This window comes from Amblyomma mixtum, chromosome 10, assembly GCF_055824585.1.
Source record: "Amblyomma mixtum isolate Tamu chromosome 10, ASM5582458v1, whole genome shotgun sequence".
NCBI lineage: Eukaryota > Metazoa > Arthropoda > Arachnida > Ixodida > Ixodidae > Amblyomma > Amblyomma mixtum.
This window is the reverse complement of record NC_143021.1, coordinates 56,452,308-56,469,769: the sequence shown is the minus strand read 5'-3', so window position 1 is coordinate 56,469,769 and position 17,462 is coordinate 56,452,308. Positions and strand designations below refer to the sequence as shown.

At 46.0% G+C, this 17,462-nt stretch overlaps 1 protein-coding gene across 1 annotated transcript in view; it reads left to right on the top strand.

Moving 5' to 3' along the window:
- The window catches only part of LOC149325858 (neprilysin-1-like), a 105,309-nt gene extending 91,319 nt beyond the window's left edge, over positions 1-13,990 (top strand). Inside the window, exons 10-11 of the mRNA XM_089562646.1 lie at positions 5,830-5,973; positions 13,545-13,990. Of these exons, the coding sequence (XP_089418772.1) occupies positions 5,830-5,973; positions 13,545-13,889 (489 nt within the window). The 3' untranslated portion in view covers positions 13,890-13,990. The remainder of the gene's footprint in view (positions 1-5,829; positions 5,974-13,544) is intronic.
- The last annotated feature ends 3,472 nt before the right edge of the window (positions 13,991-17,462 follow it).

Sequence of the window (17,462 nt, the reverse complement as noted above, 5' to 3'; positions counted from 1 at the left end):
AAAAGAATGACAGGAGAGAGACGCGGTAGGAAGGCTAGGCATAATGAATGACACACATAATCTTGAAGAGAAGGTAAATCTGCAAGATGCCGCCGCCGCGATGTCTCAGTGGTTATGGTGCTCGGCTGCTGACCCTAAAGACGCGGTTTCGATCCCGGCCGCGGTGGTTGAATTTCTTTGGAGGAGAAATTCTAGAGGCCCGTGTACTGTACGATGTCAGTGCACGTTAAAGAACCCCAGGTGGTCGAAATTGCCGGAGCCCTCCACTACGGCGTCTCTCATAGCCTTAGTCGCTTTGGGACGTTAAACCTTATAAATTAAACTAAACTAAACTAAATCTGCAAGATGCGTTGCCGGTTCAAAGCAAAAGTCTTATTTGCTTCGGAGATCGAGTGGTATAGAAAAAAAAAAACCTTTTAGTCTTACGGCATTTCATTTCGAAGTCTAGGGTTGGACGGAATCCCGTCTGGCGAGGAAAATTCATACTGATTTGTCAAAGAAAACATACACTCGCCAATGAAGAAAAAAAAGGAATTAACGTTTCGGCGCCCGTACGGGTGCCTTGATCACACTGGCGAGTGTATGTTTTCTTTGACAAATCGCATTTCATTTTGTACGTCAAGTTGCCCGCTGATTCTTCGAAAAACATTTCGCGTTAGTGACAGTTCAGTGCAACGCATTAGTGGAAGTAATAGGTTACAAAAAAAATTGCGCAAAATTGCGTCATTAGGACGTTTGTCATTTCTTGTTGTGTGCCGCCGGGGTTTCCCAGTGGTTATCGTGTTCGGCTGCTTACTCGAAAGACGCGGGTTCGATCCTGGCCGCGGCGGTCGCATTTCGACGGAGGCGAAATTCTGGAGGCCCGTGTGCTGTGCGATGTTAGTGCGCGGTAAAGAACCCCAGGTGGTGGAAATTATCCGGAGCCCTCCACTACGGCGTCCCTCATATAGCCTGATTGGCTTTGGAATGTTAAAACCAATAAAAAAACTAATATAAACAAACAAGCTTCTTCTCGTCAGTGAAACTCCATAGAAGCATCAGGTTACATAAAAGTTGCATAAAACTTGCGTCAGTGCATCGTTCGTCGCTTTGTGTTCTATGTCGGGATTCGAAAATTAACCTAGCGTTTGCAGTGTCACCCCACAACGAAACATGAAGAGCACCTTCAGGCCAGTTTTAAAACGCGAGCGCACCACCAGTCGTTCACTGTCATGTACTACGGTGAACTGAGCGTTGCACCGAACTAAATACAAACACGAACGCACGCTATTGACACCGCGTCGAATTAAAACAGGCTGAGAAATGTGCTCTTCCCTATTAATGGTGCATCACTACAGATGCCAGTAGCAGTCTGGCACTACTGCAGCGCTGTGCGGTCTTCCAGATGGGCAGTCTGACTGTGCTGCATGTATAAGGACTTTTACTATTGTGTGCGTTATAATACTCACTGCAGGTCGGTTTACTACATTCTGCTTGTCCTAAGCACCACCCTCCCCATGCTCAAATCCACAGCTGGTACTCCTCATTTCATGTGGTGTGTTCATGTGTGTGTTTGTGTGTGTGTGTGTGTGCGCGTGCGCGTGTGTGCGTGCGTGCGTGCGTGCGCGCGTGTGTGTGTGTGTGCGTGTGCGTGTGCGTGTGCGCGTGCGCGTGTGTGTGTGTGTGTGTGTGTGCGTGCGTGCGTGCGTGCGTGCGTGTGTGTGCGCGCGTGTGCGTGTGCGTGCGTGCGTGTGCGTTTATGTGTGTGTGTGTGTGTGTGTGTGCGTGCGTCTGTGCGTGTGTGCGTGTGCGCGTGCGTGCGTGTAGCGGTACTTCGTAATTGAGCTTCGCCGTATCAAAAGCTTAATTAGTTTCATCAGTTCAACTTTCGTTCGCAACAAACACTGCAGCTGAAAAATATTGACCGAAACTTTTTAGCAAACACAGGACCGGGATGCGATGACAGGAACACCCGTTTCGTTACCGGCAAGTGAGACTTTTACTTCTTTTTTCATATTGTTCATATGCCTCATTGTGATTATGAGTGCATATGTATACGTATCACGCAGTGAAGTTATGTTGAAGAAGATGCGTCTGTGTTTTTGTTCCTCTCTTCACGTCCCGTCCTTGGTGTGCGCTAAAGTTTCGATCAATTCATTAGCATTTTTCCCAAACCACCAAGCTTCGCAAATACGGGGTTTTTCAGCAAACACTTTCGAAATTTTTCCAAATTGGCTTTTTGGGGTGAAAATATAGCTTTTGCGGCAGTGTTGGCGGACACCACAAACCCGGTGAATCATCTCAAGTAGTAAGCTAATTAACTAGTTTAATAATTAACTTTTTAACTGGTAGATTTAGGTGCCTAGTTGCGATTAGAGATTTGTAGCCGGTCGTTAGTAATAGCCATGTCAGTTTTTATAATTTCGAAAACGCGATTGCCCTCGGCGCTGTGGCTCAACAAAATTTGGCTCTTTCGGTTAGTTACGAGCTCTGGAGAGGTTGCTTTGCCTGCATGCTTTCGAAAGAAAATGTATTTTCGCACGGGGCAGCCAGATTTTGCCGATCCTCAGCGGCGAGGGTAATTGCGTTTTCGAAATTATAAAAACTGATGCGGCTATTACTAACAACCGGCTGCAACTGCTACTAGGCGCCTAACTCTACTAGTTAAACAGTTATTTATTAAAAATTAGTTAACGAGCTTGCCACTTAAGACGACTCACCGGTTTTTCTGGTGTCCGCCAACACTGGTATTACTGTACCGCAAAAGCCATAATTTCACCCAAAAAAGCCCATTTCATAAATTCTTTAACAGTTTTTGCTGAAACATCCGGTATGCTGTCCAAACTTCCTCGAAGGCGACCCGCTTGCCTTGCTACCATTTCTTGTTTACGGCGGTAAAAGGATTTGCTGCAACCTTGCTGAAAACCCTTTTCACCAGTGCTGCGCGTGCAGAGTTGTACAACGGCATCATTTTTTTATCGCCGCGAGCCGCCGGCGATAAACAAAGCACATAATCAAATAACAAAAAACTAACAACGTTCCACAGCATTATGGCCCCTTACAGGAGCATCAAAAAGGGCTTAGAACAGCATAGCCAAAGGTATGTTAAGGGAAAGATGGGGAGAGATGTGATTTGGACCTTACAAATGCGATATACAATGTTCATAAACTCATGACGAACTTATCTTCCCATTCGTTTATCATCTGCGAAGTAAAGATTTAGAAAATTACGCTATTTGTCCATGGCGTTGGTGTGAGAGCAGTGGCCTGCAGTGCTAGAAAACGTAGTTTTCAAAGCGCAGAGCAGTGGCGAAAGGGCGTAAAGCAGTTTATTTTTGCTCTTCCAAGCTTGTTCAGGCTCCTGTGAAGACTCCAGGAGAAACGTGCTGATTTGATTGAAGAGTGTTCAACGTCCCAAAGCGACTCAGGCTATGAGGGACGCCGTAGCGAAGGGCTCCGGAAATTTCGACCACCTGGGGTTCTTTAACCTGCACTGACATCGCACAGCACACGGGCCTCTGGAATTTGAGGGTGTCAGCGCCTACGGGAACCTGTATGCGACAAACGCAGCAGCTAACTATTCAACGACTGAAAAAGTTTCGCCATCATCTAGGCCAGGTGCACAGACTGTTGGGCGAGTTGGTGCATTGCAAATAGAGATGTGAAGGCCTGAAAGAAAAAACACTGAAATTTTAGAAAAAAAGAACAGGCTTTTTTTTTTCGTTTTTCACCCGAGGAAAAAATTGAAGAAAGAAAAACATCGAAAATTTTGCATGCAATTTCAAGGTTTTATGTTTGCTTGCTTTCAGTTTAGGATCACTTTTTTGCTTTGAAAACCACTACAGCGTGCATCGTTGAACGATTGGACAGCAGTCTACATCGTCGGTGCCAGGTAGTGCTTTTAAAACGTACGTGCTGCGAGCAGCGAGTACGCGGGTTGAAGACCACGTCACATACATGCTTCAGGCTGGACTTGACACACCTTTATTGAACTCAAGGCTGAAGTGCAACAAAATGGCTGAAAATTCTGGAGCGCGACACACACGGCACAAAATGGCATAGGCTCCTGTGCACGCACGCGGCTTTAGCCAAATACAGGCCTAGCCTGTTAGCGAGAGAAATCGGGTAGGAAGTCTATGCAGTAACACTGAGCTAGATGGACTGGCACCACCATCGATCGAATGAACTGTACCACGTGGCAGCATCTACCTGGCGGCAAGGCATTTGCACCAACGAGCTTGCGGACTGCTGCAGAGGCCACCACCGTCATCCGCCAGCTGCGAACGAAACTGGTCACGTTTGGTAAATGTGCATACAAGGCTTCGCAGCAGGCTTTCAGGAGAACGCTTTCGAAAGTTTGTGCACGTAGAGTCGAACCTAGCTTTGGACACAACTGCAATAGATGCTGTTGCGCGTAGTGACAGTGACTTCGAGTCCGATATGGGCGCACTTATAGGTCGGTCTTCATGTTCCGTTTCTCGGTGCAATAGAACAAAGTTCATTTCACAAATATGACATTTATATCTGCATACTTGCCTGAACCTCGGAGCATTATTATTCTCTGTTTTCTCCACGTTTTGCAAAATTTCCAATTTTTCATTTGAAAAAGCGTGAGAAAAAACGTTTTTTTTTTTAAAATCCATTCAAAATTTCCTGAAATTTCACATCTCTAATTGAAAACACGTACAAGCACACAAGAACATGGACAAAGAAAGACTTGGACAACACAAGCGCTCACGTTGTCCAAGTCTTTCTGTGTCCATGTTCTTGTGCGCTTTTACATGTTTACATCTAGGACGCATCAAAATTCGCAACACACCTGTACGGAGTGCCGTCCAAGGTGGTCAGCGGTCACCATGCCTTGTGCTGACTTGCCAAATTGAAAGACCACGCGAAGCTTGCGACTCCAGAAATTCGACGTGACCAGGGTCTCCAAGTCTGTACGCGCGCACTCACACGTCAAGTGCCTGTCACGAGTCCCTGTAAATCCACCCCCAAAATTAGGCATGACGATGACGACTACGTGAGGCAAATCAGCGCCATCATGCTGTGTCACCCATGCTTCGTGGCAGTAGTACCTCTTGAGAGAATACCGCAACAGATGCGACTTATGGCGCATATCAGACAAGAAACTGTCAATGAACAATGTCGCGATATCACCTTCGTCGAAGAATATATGCCGGCCAGTGTGGACGATTGATCGACGCCCGCTCAGCAACCTAAACGCTCCGTCATCTCAGATTCCATTTGGCTAAGTGCGGCCCCGCATCTGGATGGAGCGCGGTTTTTCCTCTAATGCCTTCATCTGATTAGGCAAGGATCCCAGGCAAAGGGCGCACGGAGTCCTGTGCTTTAACGAGAATGGAGTCATTCTCAAGAGCAAGGAGTTCGGACGTCAGACTTCAAGAATGAGCAATAATTGCGCTTAATATTACAGAGGGAAATTAAGAATACTCACGAGCTTTGAATGCGAAAGCACTTTATTTTTAATTTTTATTCCATTTTTATTTTTCCCCTCTTCCTTCCCGATCACACACCTACTCATTAGCATACAGTCGTAAGGCAACACACATACTATGTTCACTTTTGTTCGCCAGGGAGCAGCGCGGTTTTATGGCCTATTGGTCAAATGCTCTCCTCCGCACTGTGAAATTCCTGAGTTCAATTCACCGTACTTTCGGAAGGAATGTAGTTTTTCTTTGGTACCACCGTGACGTCATCTCGGATATTTGGGACTGCAGCCGATGAGCCACGTATTGATTTCGCATTAAGAGCGATGTCTTGTATCCACCCACCGTAGCAGTGCCAACAGAGGGCTTTCATTTTTTTTTCTTGTTCCGTGGGCCACAGATGGTTGCATCGGAGATGATGCGCGGCTACGACGTGAAGGGTATGCAACTGAACGAAGATGGCGACAGGCGGCCCTGGGGAACTACGGCGCAACGTGTCCACCTGACATCCAGCGCCGTTTGTTTGAGCAACACACGCCTGAAGGTAAGCCGCGTTCTTGGATATTGGTCAGCAGCTCTCAATGACAGATACAAGCCCTCCACGCCCACTAGCGCTCCTCTTGAGGACATGCAGCAACATTTCAAAGGGAACGAGGTTGTCAGAGAGCGTACTGAATGAAACCAGAGTTGTGGTGTAGAGTAAATTGTTTGACGGGGTGGGGGTTCGAGACGAATGCGTGTATAGGGTGCATGGCAGCAGAAATGAGCAAAATTTGAACAAAAAGCAGCAGGATGAATTCGTAAAAAAATTATGAGCTTAACGCTCTTCAAGTAGGAGAAAGAAGGGCCATACGGGACACGAATGTGGAAATTTGCACAGTTAATTTTATTGAGACAAATCAAAAAGCAAATAGGAGAATTTTTCTCTAGCGTCCTGGCACTACGCTCATCAAATATGAGAGGCCAGCGGAATAGGGACACAGAAAAATGTATCAAAATTTAAAACAGTTCTGATTTATCGTGTGGTCTCCAGCGTGCGACGGTGCCTACAACACCTTGCTCCGCCTCCTCACGGCACCGCCCATACTGCGCCATTTCGAGTGGACCGCTCCTATCGAGGTCCACACGGACGCCAGCGGTGTTGGCCTCGGCGCCGTACTCGCCCGGCGCAAATCTGGTTACGATGAATACGTAGTTGCCTATGCAAGCCGCACACTTACGAAAGCTGAATCTAATTACTCCGTCAGTGAAAAAGAGTGCTTGGCCATCGTATGGGCCCTTGCCAAATTCTTCCCTTACCTCGGTGGCCGCTCTTTTCACGTTGTGACGGACCATCATGCGCTTTATTGGCTTTCCTCCTTGAAAGACCCATTCGGGAGTCTTGCCAGCTGGGCTCTTCGTCTGCGGGAATATGACATCCGCGTGCTCTATCGCTCCGGCCGCAAGCATCAAGACGATGATGCTCTGTCCCGCTACGTACTTCCAGCCTAGATTGCAGCCGTTCCACCTCTGACGCCTCACCGCCGTCGCTTCACATATGCCACATGCCCTCAGCACAACGTCCCGACCCCTGGATCGCTTCTCTTCTTGACTTTATCTCCAACCCCCCGGCTGATTCTCCGTCAGACATACACCCGCATCCCGCTGCGCTACCACTGGCACGGCATATACACTTTCGTACTTTAATAGGTACGCACCTTCCTCGCCTGTGACCGTCGCAAGATATCTCACCTTTCTGCTGAAGGGTTGCAGCCGCTCCCTTGCCCACCACGCCCTTTCGACCGCATCGGTATTGATTTCTACGGCCCGCTTCCGTACACTGCGGCCGGCAACCGTTGGGCTATCGTTGCGTTTCATCGCCTGAGGAAGTATGCCGAAACGGCCGCCCTTCCGTTTGCCACACAGACATACGTTGCCTCCTTCCTTTTGCAGCGTTTCGTCCTTCGTCACAGTGCACCTCGTGAACTGCTTAGCGGCCGCGGATGCGCCTTTTTGTCCGGTGTCATCAAAGCACTGCTCAACCAGTGCAACATATGGTAGAGAGAGGGTGTGGTTGATGGTCCTTTGCGATCACAAAAATGAATAAGGGAGGGGAAAACCTCAGGTTGCTTGAGCCAACGTTTCGACAAGGGGACTTGTCTTCGTCTGGGCGAAGACTTGGCCCAGACGAAGACAAGTCCCCTTGTCGAAACGTTGGCTCAAGCAACCTGAGGTTTTCCCCTCCCTTGTTCATTTTTGTGATCAGTGCAACATATGTAATTCGCCGAACCGCCTCCGCCTATTACCTGCAGACCAACAGCCTCGCCGAACTATTTAACCGCCCCCTCAGGGACATGCTCTCTATGTACATCGCATCCGACCGCTCGAATTAGGATCTCGTCTTTCCTTATCTTACTTATACATAGAATACCGCTCGGTAGTGCACTACCGGCTTCTCTCCTTTCTTTTTTATGGCCGTTATCCGTCTCCTGCAATAGATACCATTCTGCCTTACCAAACTGATATATCTGAATATACCCCTGTTTCCGAAGCCGCGCAACACACAGAAGACTGTCGCCAAATCGCCCGCTGACTATCCACTGACACCCAGTCTCGCCAGAAATTCCGCCACGACAGAGCTCACACCACATCGCACTTCTCTCCTGCAGCATTATGTGGCTCTGGATACCGTCCAGTACCTCTGAACTGTGCTCGAAACTTCTCGCTAAGTATCACGGCCCCTACCGCGTCCTGTAGAGCACATCCGTTAATTACGTCGTCGATCCCCTCGTGCCGTCTCCCGATCTCCACGGCCGCGGCCGCGAGACACTTCATGTCCAACGCCTCAAGGGTTGCTACAACCCCGCCATCTAATTCGTAGGATGGCTCCTCTTCTCCCCGGGGGGGGGGGGGGGGGGGGGGGGGGGGGCTTGTAAAGAAGAAGGCGCACACTCACGGCAAAGACGAAGATGACCCTACGCTTCAGCCGTATTGCTGTCGCCACGTGTGCCTGTCCTCGACCTGGCTGGCTGACCTCGGACTGTTTTCGCCGCGGCTTCCGTCTTCCCACTTTCTTTCAATAAACCCCGGTCTTACAGCTCTTCTAGTTATTTCACTCTCGTGGTGCGTATCGGTGGTGACTGGTTGCCCTAAGTAGGCGCATTCCCTTACCACTTCAAGCGCCTCGCTGCTTTTCGTAAACTGCTGTTCTCTTCCCAGACTGTTCAACGTTACTTTTGTTTTCTGCATATTAATTTTTAGAACCACCGTTTTGCTTTGCCTGTCTAGGTCATTTGCAATTCGTCCCCTGATTCATTTAGCAAGTAAACGTCATAACAAATCGCAGATTACTAAGGTATTATCAATTTACTCTCATCCGAAGCTGTTCCCAATCCAGGCGTCTGATTATCTCCTGTAAACAAGGGTTGGACAGCATTTGCAATATCGTGACTAAAAACTGAAATTTGGGGGAGTTGGTATGCAGCTGGTAAGCGCTTGTATTGTCTATGTCCCACCGCTGTTGCGCTGCTGCCCTACAACCTTCCACAAAGATCGTGTCTCCCTGTCTAATACCCGTCCTTGCTAGAATTTTATTGCTGACTTTATGGAGGACTATGGTAGCTGTGCAATCGTTATAAATATCTTCCAATATTTTCACATAACACTCTTCCACACTTTGATTCCACAATGCCTGCATGACTGTTGAGGTTTCTACTGAGTCGAATGCTTTCTTGTAATCTATGAACGCTGTATATAACGGCTGGTTATATTTTGCGCATTTCTCATTGTGTGAATATGGTCTATAGTGCAAACCAAAACGCAACATTTTGGTGCTTTGCCATATAGAACACCAATAACAAATAGTAATAACTCAACATGCATTAATCTAGAACGTCAGGTTGACTGAGCTGCATTGTTTCAGAAAATCTGTCCTGCAGTATTTAGCGCATTTTCGACCGCTTTCTCGTTCACCAAGGCTCCCTTCTCAGTTTTTAATGGCAAATGATAACTAGCTCTATCAGGCGGAATTCAAATTCAAATTGCTTTATTTCAGCATTTTTTACGTCGATACTGGGGTTCGTAGACTAAACGCCACACAAACGGCTTGACGAGGTTCACGGCCCCATACGCTTGACACAGGCTGGCGCAGCAGGAAACCGTATACAGCGCACGAATGTACACACACTGCCCGCAAGCAAGCAGGAAAAGAAAATGGAAACCAAAAAGAAGGAAAACAGAAATTCGCGAAGAGATATCAGCTTACACAATAATATTCAGATAACTGGGAAGCAGGAAACGAAGCATTCGCTTTCCGTACTTAGTGCGAGTGCGCTGAACTTGCCACTCTTGCAACATGCGAGTGTCACGCGCTTTTCTTCTCTTTGCGAGACTGGAAACAGCATTAAAGAAATTGTTATTGTACTTTATGGCCGTTTTATAGCGCTTAACAAGGGTCATTCTATGAAGGTCAGGTATTGAGATTAAAGTGGGGTCTTTAAAATGGGGTTCTGTATGACAGCCATGCGGAGATTTAGTTATAGCATGGGGTCCTTTCTTCTTTATCTTATGAAGTTTTGTAATGTTGGTAAAAGTGGTGGTCGCCCACGCTAAATGTCAGTAGTTAATGTGGGACATGAATAAACTATTGTAAATTATGATTTTGATGCTTCTAAGTAAACAAAACTGTAACTTGTTGAGTATGCCGCACACGCGCGAAATGCTGGCTGCAACCAAATCTGTACGCATATTCCAGGTCATATGTTCTTCAAACAGCAAGCCAAGACATTTAATTTGAGACACTATTTCAATTTGAGATGTTCCATATTTCATTTCTAAATTATTGTTAATTCGGCGGTTTTTCGGCCGGAACAGCACGTCTTTTGCTTTAGTTGCGTTAATTGCAAGAGTTTGCAGTGCTCCATAAGAAAAGTCTAGCTAACACAAGGTTGGGATTGTTAACCACGTCAGTAGGACCTCGCCCAGTGAAAAGCAATGTGCTGTCATCCACGTAAATGATGAATTTAGTGGCATTATCTGTGTTAACTACAATATCAACGCAAAAGTGTAGCGGCCCCAGTATGCTTCCTTGTGACACTCCTGCTGTTATATTGCGGTATATGTGAAAGATGACTGACACTTGCTGCTTGCGATGTTGAAGATACGATTGTAATAACTCATGAAAACTTCTAGAAAACAGTAATGGTTCAGTTTTTTATACAAGGTAGTGTGATTAATTCGGTCAAATGCTTTAGGATAGTCCAAAAACACACCCAGAGTGCACTCCTCACGCTCAAAAGATTTCAATATGTCTTCTTTCTGTAACAAAAGTGCATGTTCTGAAGAGAGACCATTCATGAATCCTAACTGATTACTTGTAATTATATGGTGCTTACTGATAAAAGAAGTCATGTGTGTATGTATTAGCTTTCCTAAAGCTGTTGAAAATAAGGGAAGCATGGGTATTAGTCAATCACTAGAAACTATATTTTTATCACCACCTTTGTGTAGTAAAGTCACTTTCACCTGCTGTATCTTTTTGGAAAACTCAACGGAAGGAAGGTTAAAAAATTATGTCTGTAACTTGTTTGACTGGTTTAATTTGCAATCCATCGACATCACGACAATTAGTATTGTTTAGTGATCTAAACACACTCACTACCTCTTCCTCAGCGATAGGAGGTAGGAACGCACTTTCACTAGTCTCACCCCTGTGGTAAAGCATGCAATCTTCGCCATGGTTTCTGGTGTCACAAAGAGATGTAAAATAATCATTAAAATAGGGCGCTAAATCTACACCTGTAACAGCTATGCCGTCTACTGTAATGTCATCAATATCTGTCTTCTCACTATTTTTACGTCCTAAAAGTATATTTAATCGTCTCGACGCAAGATCTGTGTTATTCTTTGCATTATTGTCAAAAAGATTATGTAAGTATTTTCTTCGTCAGCGACAGGCATTGTTGCTCTTGTTGAGGCCGAGAGATGGTCCCAGAAAGAAGATATCATCACACCGTCTCTGAACGAGGCGCACGCATACAGGATGACGTCACTGCACCGATTCGGCGCACGGGCTATCCCACTCCAGCTCTGACTAGTGGGCGAGGCCCGCACGTGAGGAGAAAAACTTGGCTGGTGCTTAGCTAAGATTAAGCCTGGATATGTCGAAGCCAAAAGCTGCGGTGATCCGCGATAAACACGCCCTTGCAGTGAACATCAAACGATGACCTATAGCGTCTTCTCATAAATGCTGCACTGCTTAGTTGTACACGGACAAAGTTTGAATAAAACTTCAGTTGGTAGATTGCGCTTAACCTCAGCGTTTGTCCAGTTTCTTTGTCCGTTTACAACTAAGCAGCGCAGCATTTATGAGAAGATGTTCCAACTAGCCCAGTCCCAAGCACTTCTTGACCTATAGCGCGCGGCAGCGTGCGCCTGTTCAATGGGCAGGCGCGCCTGATATAAGCCTCCTTTTAAATGCGCACGGCTGCGGCGAAAGGTCAAACGGTGGCGAGGAGGAGAAGCGGCGGCGCACATGCGCAGTGGCCTGCGCCGTGCGTGACGTCACTCGTGCTCCGACATACGCCGGCTCACGCGAAGCGCGGTGTTGACTAGCTTAGTGAAGCTTTTCGCTTCAAAAACAGCGCGAGTGTAGTGACGTCCTCTAACGGATCCCGCTCAGTCGGAGCCAAGATGGGATCGCCTGGGCACTAGGCACTCTCTCGCCGCGGCCTCATCTATGCAGCGTGCTGCAGCGCGCTTGGCCTAGAAGGTCATTGCCGCGGCTCTCCACCGGCGCGACGCCATCTGCTCATCCTGCAGCACGCTTCGCCTTCACTAGAGTCACTGCGTGCAGCTAGAAGTTCCGAACGTGTGCCGGTCTTTGTGCACAATGAACGCATACGAACCATCCCGCACAACCAACTTTAATGAAAGGAACTCGGCCGCACAAAAACTAGCGCTCATGCATTCCCACACTTGAGCAGTCTTAAGTGCATCTCCCTAACTTTTTTTCTCTGCTTCGAGAGTGCCATTCTGATGAACCTTGAATTCAGTTGCATACGTGTGGCAGGTCACAGCACGTTAGCATATAGTTAACACGACAGCTGACTTAAAAGTTAGGGTGCGCAAAGTAATCGAATATCGCATTTTACTCCATGTCACGTTATGCCATGCCAACTGAGTGATAGTTAAGGCAACTACCCTATTTCAAATACATCTGCCCTTTTCAACCTTTTTAGATCCTGTCTTCTCGGCACGACGGTGAAGTGTTTTCTCAACAAGACGACCTGGGTAGGGCCAGGACAAAGCATGAAGTACATTGCAATTGAAAGGGTCCGGGCCCTCTTCTACAACGCAAATGTATGAAAAAATGACGAAGTGTGTTGCATAGCACGTGGTTTGAAATTTTTAGCTGGGCGGGAACCAATATAATGGGAGCAAAAGTGTCGTCGCCATTGCTATTGGTGGCTAGCACGAAGGTTCTCGGACTGTGGTAGCAGCGATCATCGGATCTCAAGGCCGGTCAGGCTCTTCTTTTTTCTTGAGGATGTTTTCACCGCGCGATATTCTTGGCACTCTTTTCTACTCCCCTTTGCATCCCCAATTCCTTTATCCACTGAGTGCAGCGCAGCCATTATCTTGGTTAACCTCAACTTCATTTACGGCGTGCTGTAAATTGTTACTTCACACGTTTTCATCTGAATACTAATCTCAATGTTAAGGTGGATTGATTATTTCACTCCTAACTGCTAACTCATCTTTTTCGCTAAATGCACAGACTCGTCGCTGAATAACGTGCTAACAGGTGCACCACTACGATACACCTACGATCTTCGCACGTGCTTGTACCGGTATTGTTTGGCTCATCTCAGAGTTGCTAGAACATAGGACGTATTTTCTCTTTATCAAGTTTTGTATTACATTTTGTAGGTTCAGTGTTCAGTGCGGTAGTGGCAGGACCTAGTGTTTCTGAGCAATCTCCTCTGGGTAAGAAGGGCGCCTCTTTGGTCAGTTTACAGCACTTAGAAACTGAGTTCTGGAGGCTTTCATGGTTCACATGGATGTGCTGAATTTTATTCACAGCTCAGTTCGAACTTTTTCATTGCATTAGAACGGAGCATTACTTCACCTCTCCAGGTGACTGGCAAGGAAGTGCCAACATCTCGGGCCAGGACGGCGACCGATCCAGACTTCGACCTGCTAGCCGAGCTATCAGGTCTACAGATTGCCCTCGCCGCCTTCCGAGCGCTGCCGTCAGAAAAGAGGCTCCTGTCGCCGCCATCTTTGAGCCCGGAGCAGGCATTCTTCGTCTCCCACTGCGCAAAGTGGTGCGCCGCGCACACCCGGCCAGAAAGCACTGACGCAAGTGTGGGGAAAATGCGCTGCGTGGCGCCCCTAGCAAATATGCAGGCGTTCTCGCAGGCATTCAACTGCAGCGAGACGTCACAAATGAACCGACCGCGGAAGTGCCGTCTGTGGTAATGGGTCCTGCCCTCACTGCCCGAACATGCTGCACAAGATCTCTTGTTTAAAACACACTGTGGAGCATGCAACCGCGCCTTAGTGGTAGCATTACATGTCGTGCATGCATAGCAGGGGCACTCTCAATAAATCAGTAAAGACGACGTACAGGTCCACAAGTGTTATTATAAACCGAATCCAAGGTACACATTCGCACTTCAGACTCTCGGTAATCCTACAACAAGTTCAGGATAAAGCATAACTTTTTTGGAAGCCTTTTCTCAGCAGGCCACTTTTACGAAGCAAAATCTGCAAGGTGAACTTCCTGTGCATACAGTAAGCTTCACAGCGCAGTGACAAATGTGAGTGTAGTGAAAGTGATTACGGTCGGAACGAGTGGTTTTTCGACAGTTAATGAAATCGCCTGTAAATATATATTACGTTTGAAAAGCTCACCACGCACGCCTTGTTTTCCGAATGTTCAAACGAACTTGGAGCTCTACAGCTTGTCGCATTCGTTGCAACGGTTGCAGTGAGCACGAGCGCAAGTCGTTCTTGCCACGCAGCCATCACCGACATTGATCGTGGTTCGTGTGTGAACTGTTTTAGAGTACAGCCGTACGTAACCTCCCTGAAAGCTGTGTCGTGCGAAGCGATCCTCGACAGCACGGCCGCTCTCTCTTCCGGCACTACAAAAGCGGCGCCACCATTCCGCGGCTCCTTAGAATGCATCTTGCGACTATGGGTGGCCGGATTACGATGATATGCCGGCGGCATTGTGGAAACCGATGTTCTCTGTGTAAACATCGCGGTGCACATGGCAGCTGCTACTGGTTCAGGAGCGTCTTTTTTTATTATTTTCCGCCGGCTCTGCGGGCCTATATCTTCGATAAATATTTGTGTGACGAATTGAATGAATAAACTTCCCCAGCATGAATCAAAGGCTGAGCCAGAGCAGTAGTGTAACGTTTGGGTTATGGCATGTTATCACAACATCAGCAACTTTTATGTACGAGTAAAACCTATTGTACAAATACAAACACCTTTATTTCAACACCAGGGATGTTAGGGGTACACCAAAAAAGCCTATGACTGGCTTGACAGTGGAGCGCACCCCCGTATACATAAAAACCGGAAGCAACAGAACACGGACAGAACAATAAAAAAGACAACAGTGCATAGGTAAACTTCATATTGAATAAAGATTAGTGAACATCCTCTTGCAATAATACATAACTTAAGTCGGCAGGATTAACACGAAACGCTCAGACACCGAAAAATGGAAAACTATGGCTAACAATCACAAAAGAAAACGGGATAAAGGGGGAAAAAACTTGCAGTAAGGCAAAAAACCGTACCGTTAGGTCCCCAGGGCTCATTGCGCCGATTAAGAAGAGTTGGAATTATGTCGCAGCATTTAATGGCCATAATTAGTACGGAAGAATGGCACATACCAGACGTTGTTGTTACGCGTTGGGTAGTAATTAGCTTTGGGCCGTAAGTTAGCTGTGATATCAAAGAATGCGTCATGATTTTTCCGTTTTCTTTCATATCGTTTACTTAGCAATAAACTATATAGGTCATTAATTGGAGTTACTTTTAATGATGCGAAAAGAGGTTGAGTGCGAGCAGTAAATGGGGCATTTGCAATAATACGAATGACCTTTTTCTGTATTTTCTATAACCTTTATGTATTTAACCATGTTGTTGTACCCCACACCAGATGACAGGTTAGATAGATATAGTGCATTATAAACTAAATATCTGACACTCAGAGGTAGTAAAGAGCGGCCTTTGTATAACATATGCCTGTGCATTTTGCAAGTTTTTTAACCATATTGTCGATGTGTATGTCCCATGATGCACTGCAGTGTCACACCTAGACACTTTACTGACGCCGCGCTATTTCAATGCTTTGAGAACCAAGCGTTAGTATGTTCTAGTTGTTTGTTCTTAGGTCTAAAAAGTACAGCTTTAGTTTTGGTAGCGTTAATTTTCAACAAAGATTCAGTACTCCAATCGACTAGTTTGCGCAGAGTTTCATTAGTGTAAAGTTTCATTAGCGTTTAATGTCAAGTCAGTAAGTGTTCTAGCCCTAAAAAATATGCTGACGTCATCTGCATTTGGCGCTGTTGTCAATGTTCACAATGTCGTTAATATAGATGTTAAACAGTGTAGGCCGAAGAATACTACCTTGCGGCACGCCAGAATGAAGGGATCTAAAGTGCGATGAATTGTTAATTACAACCCGTTGCTGGCGGTGCTCTAAATATGTTATTAAAAGCTGAAGGAATGTGCCGCGAAATCCATAATGCTCAAGTTTAAGAAATAATATTTTGTGATTTATGGAGTCGAATGCTTTGGGAAAATCCACAAAAACCCCGAGAGTTAGTTCTTTTTCTTCAAATGACTCTAATATAATTTCCTTCATGGTTAATAACCCTGTTTCTGTTGATTTTCCTGCGACAAAACCAAACTGGGAAGGTGATATGACTTTGTGTTTGTTAATAAAGCTTGTAATGCGCACTTGTAAAATCTTTTCAAAGCATTTCGAAAAAACAGGCAAGATCGATATAGGTCGGTAGTTGGAGAAATTATTAGCGTCTTCTCCTTTAAAAATGATGGTAATCTTGGCAATCTGTAGCTTTTTCGCGAAAGTTCCTGAGGAAAATGCCAAGTTTATTATGTATTCTAATATTAGTGCAAGTTCGTGGGATGTATACTCGCTGGAAGTATTTGGAGGTCGTCAATGTCCTTATATTTACTATTTTTCAGTGACTGTAGGGCCGACAGAACTTCGTTAGTTGCAACAGGGGTTAAAAACGCGGTTTCGCTAATCTTTTGACTCATGCTGTTGAGGTATTGGTTTGGTTGCGTGCCGTCTGCAATGGACACGAAGAAATTGTTGAAAGCATCTGCTAGTTGAAAACCAGACTTGAGAACCGGACAAGTGAGTGCCATCTGTGACTATTTCATCTACTACAGTCTTCTCTTTTCAGTTCAGCAAATTATTGAGTCGCCCCCAAACAATATCAGAATGCTTTATTACTTCGTCGTTAAATTGGTTACTCAGGTAGTTTCTTTTGGCTTGCCGATTGATACTGTTGGCTTTATTTCTCGAAGCCTTAAACTTCTTAAGATCGTCAATATCTTTTGTTTTTAGAAAGCGCTTAAAAAGCATGTTTTTAATTCGTATCGCCTTTAGGCATTCCTTGGTTATCCACGGCTTACGTGCCTTCGAAGCTGGCACTGTGGTTGTGTATGGAAAAGACAATAGAGCTTCTTATAGGTGGAAATAAAAATACCGTAAGCTTCACCAGCATGGGTTTCCTCGTAGACGCTGCTCCAATTTACTTGCGACAGTTTATCGTAAAATGTTTGTAAAGTAGTGTGGTTTATGTCTTGAATACACGTAGCAAACCTTTGTGCAGGTTTGTTATGGGGAACTGTGAGATTTGTAATTAAATAAATTGGCAGGTGATCACTAAGATCAGCTACCAGTCCACCGGATATTGACAGTTCATCACATGCATTAGTAATGAAGGTGTTTGGTAACGTTGATACTTCGGGCGTAATGCGTGTTGGTTGATTTAT